Raw genomic sequence first — 4,372 nt, 5'->3', positions numbered from 1 at the left:
GACTTGACTCCACAGCACACTATCCTCTCACTGCGGCCTACAACTCCCAAGTGCCCCGGGCGGCGGCCTGCAGTTCCCAGCGTGCCCCAGGAGACGGGAACTACATCTCCCTCAGTGCCCCAAGAGAAAATGGCGGCTGCCCTTTCGCGTCACTGCCCCGCGGTTGGAGTGCGCATGTGGCCGGGCGGCGGCTGAGGTGGCGGAGGTGGCGGTGGTTGCTGAAGGTGCGGCAGGAGCGGGGGGCGGGTGGCGAGACGCCCTGATGACCTGGCTCGGTCCGCCGGGGAGACCTGGGGACCCTGGGGGGGCTGCGGCCGTGGATTGCCTCCCCAGGCGGTCCGCGGGCCCGGACCCCACCCGCAAGCTAGGCTGAATGGCCTCGTTCTGGGGGCCGGCCGTCTCTCCGGTGCCCGGCTTTGCTCCGAAGTGGTATTTTGCTTGTAGGTGACTCTGCAGCTCATGCTGGACAGTGCCCGCAGTGGGGTGCGTTTGTGATGGCCGAAGCATCTATTCCCTCTTAGGAAGCAAATTATCTCCAGAAGCTGCTGAGGAGTGCACATCCGACACATTTCTTTATAGGTTCTAGGGAATCTTTGAAATTCGGTGTCATCTTATGTCTTTTCGTTGCTAAATTAGCAGCAAAAATGGGGCTGATTCAACCATTGCTTTATTTTTGCTTTGCAGCTCCTAAAAAGTTTTCTTGTTTTTCAGCTGGTTGCTTTTTTCATCTTTCTGGGTGCTGGTACCAGCACTGTTGTTTCTCAGTCTCATCCTGTCTCACACCTTCGACTGTGGTGTTTCTAAAGTTCGTTTTGCATACAACATATACCAAAACAGTGCATGATTATGTTCAAAAGGGTGAATGCTTCTTTACTGTGTCCTTCAGTGCTTTTTCTTTTTTTGATTCATGGCTGTAGTCAGAAGCAGAGTCTGCCTTAAGTGTGCGTGAAGGGAGAGGAGCAGGGTGAGCCACTGGGGTGCAAGCGCACAAGAAAAACCCTGATTATTAGCAGTCCCTGGAACACGTTTCTTGGGCAATAGGGTTCTTAAGCAAGAAGAATAGGTTCAATATAGGGTTCACTACTTAGTTTCTTTTTAAAGAGGAGCTACTATGTGTGTAGGGTGTTTTCTCCTAAGTCTTAACTACAGGCTCTTAAAACACCTCTCGTTAAATGCATCTTAACCTGTAAAAATTCTTGGATAGCTTCTTTGTATCATTTAACTTTGGAATTAACAGGAGTAATGGCTGAATCCTGCACTGGAGCTAAATGTGAGTAGTTTTAACCATGTCATTTTTTTCATCAGTTTCTAATGCTGTATGCATTTTGGCATATTATGTTTCTCTGTTTAAAACAACCTCTGTGCAGTAAACATTTTGTATGTGTCAGAATATCTTTTTTTACAAGAACTGATGATATGTTCTTTGTATTTAGCAGCCACAATGTCAAATAAGGAGGTGAAGGCAGCATTAAAGAGTGCTAGAGATGCAATAAGAAATAAAGAGTATAAGGAGGCCTTAAAACATTGCAAGGTAATTAATTTTATACTTGGAAGGTAAGTTTGGGGCTTTTTGCACATTTTGTTCTTTTTCTTATACCTCTACAGCTGTATGACAGTGCAGCATGTAGAGTACCTTATTGATGTGATAGCTAGATGGATTTTCAGATTTAACTTACTTTATTATTTATGTTAATTTCACACATGTAAACTTTTCATTCCCCTTCCTTTTGAATTTGCTTACATGTAACAAACAGTAAGAGTATTATTAAATCTAGAATGATAGAGATAAAAATCTATTTCTAATCCTGACCTGATAGGAGTGCTTTAATTGCTGAGTTGAAGCATCTTCTGACATAAGAAACTGCAGCTACTAATCTCAGCATCTTCCTTAAAATTACTTAACTTCTAATATTGCCATATAAAGTATCAACCAAACTGTAGTGATAAAACTCAGTACGTGGATCTAAGTTACTTTTTTTCCATCAGTTTTACTTAAAACTGTGTATTTTTAGGCAGTCTTGAAGCAAGAAAAGAATAACTACAATGCTTGGGTATTCATTGGCCTGGCAGCTGCTGAGTTAGAGCAGCCTGATCAGGCCAAAGGAGCATACAAGAAGGCTATTGAACTTGAACCAAACCAGTTACTGGCATGGCAGGTATGTGAATGTCCGTTTTTTGTTTCCCTCAGAAGTACCACTATGGAGTTAGATATAGGAATAAAGCAGAGTTAAGACTTTTATCTTGTTTTCTTGAGGCCCTCAAGTTCCACAGAAGCTTTGGAGTAGATGAGGTTCCTGTTAGTTTTGTGTCCAATGTAAAACCATGGTGAATTTTATTTTCAGTATAGTTTAGTTTGTATTTCTTGTGAGACTACACAGCTGTGAGACATACAAGGGAGAACATGAATTGAAACAAATACAGTAAATTTGCCCATATAAAATTTTCTATCCTTGTATCTCAAGAAATACTTGACAGTTCTCCTCCAAAGAGGTGTATCTAGAAATGTATCTTTCCAGCTTTCAGCATCAAATGAATTGTTAATGAATGTGGTTGCTACCTGAAAGCAAAAGCAGTAATAGATGTGTGGTGTGTACATAACAGCCTAGATTTGCAACCTGCTGTTTTGTTATTTATTGGTTCATGAAACATAAGGCTTCATATTAAGTCTGTTACTGATTTCAACAATCAGTGTTTTTCTAAGATAGTAAGGTTCTTAGTAGTTTCAGTATAAATGCTATTTTAAAGTCTACTGTATACATACAGTATACAAAGTGTGTGTGTGTGTGTATATATATATATATATATATATATATAGTCTTTTGTGCAGACAAGACCACATAATATATACAAATTTCAAAAAATTGTTAGCATTAGTTAAGGAAGTAAAGAAAGCTTTTCACTTAATAAAAGCAGATTGAGTGGACTGTGCAGAATTCTGCACAGTGATTACTGCCTTAACACTTGACCCCATTGAAGGCAATGGAATATTTCTTGTATGCAGAACAGGTAGCATTCTCATAATACATAAGTGTCGTAAAATCTTACTCCCTTTTTTTGTTTTTTTTCTTAAGGGACTAGCAAATTTGTATGAAAAACCCAACCAAATAGATGTCAAAGCAGACTTAGCAGATGTTTACCAAAAACTCTTGGAACTCTATGAAAGGTAAAGGATATTGAATGCCATAAATTCAGTCTTGAGATTCCTAGTTCAGTGAATGCCATTGGTGATATACAGTATAGACTTTGGGGTTTTGAAGCCTTCTCACATCAAGTGGTTCAGCCCTTTTGCTAACTTTTTCTCTACTTAGGTGAGGTTTTGCTTTCCTATCACTTTTGGTAGAGCAAAAACTCTTAATTTACTTGTACTTGAGACTAGTAGGGAAATCCATATTACCCTATTCCTGTCTAAACTCACTGCCTTGAAGTATTTATCTCTGATAGTTCATTGGCTGCATTAATAAGAAGGCTTATTTTTCACTGCTTTGAGATCACAGAATATCTGTAATGCAATTCACAGAGGTACACTTCTAAACAAATCTAAATCAGCTGTCACTGTAGCTGACTGGAGTGTTTGGTTGTTCTCTTATTTTGAAAACTGATCAAAAAGTACCTAAAAGTAATAGTTTTTTTTATTCAGAGCAGCAATGAATAAAACTTCTAGGGCAATTTGTAGTATTTATTCTGAGTATGAGTTGGACAACTGAACTTACTGAGAATTATTTGTAAGAAATTGAAAAAAAATACACTAATATATTAAAAACTTAGCTTGTTTTGGGGGGGATTTTCTTTCTTCTTTCTAGTGGTGACAAGCAGAAATGGTGTGATGTATGTAACAAGCTTGTGGAACTGTACCATCAAGAAAAGAAATATTTAGAGGTGGGTCAAGCACTTTTTTTCTTCTGACAATAATTTTCCATTTGATCTAGCTACTTTTCATCAAGGAATCCTCACTCTTACTGACCACAGACCACTTAAGATTTCCTTGTGGACCACAACCAGGAGAACTGATTTTAACTCTAGTTTTTTCCACTGGATGAGACCTGGATGCAATCCATTAAACTGATAGAACTGGAAAGACTATTAGTGTTGAGACTAAAAGGCAGAATATCGTTCTTCTCTTGTATTTCTGGAAGTCAAAAATGGTATCAAATGCACATTTTCACACAGCATGTGTGAGTCAGATGTCCTTTGTCTGGCTTGGCTAGTGCTGGGTGCCTGATGAGCCTTTCACTGGTGGGGTGATCCTTTCCTAGGCTGTTACTGAAGCTTCATACTAGAGGGTGAGGTGGGATACGTGCACAGCCTGAACTCAATTGCATGTGTCTTATATACTGCATTCCCAGCACAATGATGAGGACATGAAAAACCTCTT

The 4,372-nt window shown here is 39.8% G+C and overlaps 1 protein-coding gene across 6 annotated transcripts in view; it reads left to right on the top strand.

Annotated features, from left to right (window-relative positions):
* Window positions 1–168: 168 nt before the first annotated feature.
* The window catches only part of SKIC3 (SKI3 subunit of superkiller complex), a 47,540-nt gene continuing 43,336 nt past the window's right edge, over window positions 169–4,372 (top strand). For 3 of the 6 annotated variants that reach the window (XM_062514097.1, XM_062514096.1, XM_062514093.1), the window contains exons 1-5: window positions 1,099–1,270; window positions 1,434–1,531; window positions 2,013–2,156; window positions 3,072–3,163; window positions 3,801–3,876. In XM_062514097.1, coding sequence (XP_062370081.1) covers window positions 1,243–1,270; window positions 1,434–1,531; window positions 2,013–2,156; window positions 3,072–3,163; window positions 3,801–3,876 — 438 coding nt within the window. In that variant the 5' untranslated portion in view covers window positions 1,099–1,242. Of the gene's footprint in view, window positions 225–1,098; window positions 1,271–1,433; window positions 1,532–2,012; window positions 2,157–3,071; window positions 3,164–3,800; window positions 3,877–4,372 lie in introns of those variants that run through there. The other 3 variants (XM_062514092.1, XM_062514095.1, XM_062514094.1) reach the window with 3 other exon arrangements.

Source organism: Cinclus cinclus, chromosome Z (genome assembly GCF_963662255.1).
Source record: "Cinclus cinclus chromosome Z, bCinCin1.1, whole genome shotgun sequence".
Classification (NCBI taxonomy): domain Eukaryota; kingdom Metazoa; phylum Chordata; class Aves; order Passeriformes; family Cinclidae; genus Cinclus; species Cinclus cinclus.
This window is presented reverse-complemented; position numbering and strand designations above follow the sequence as displayed.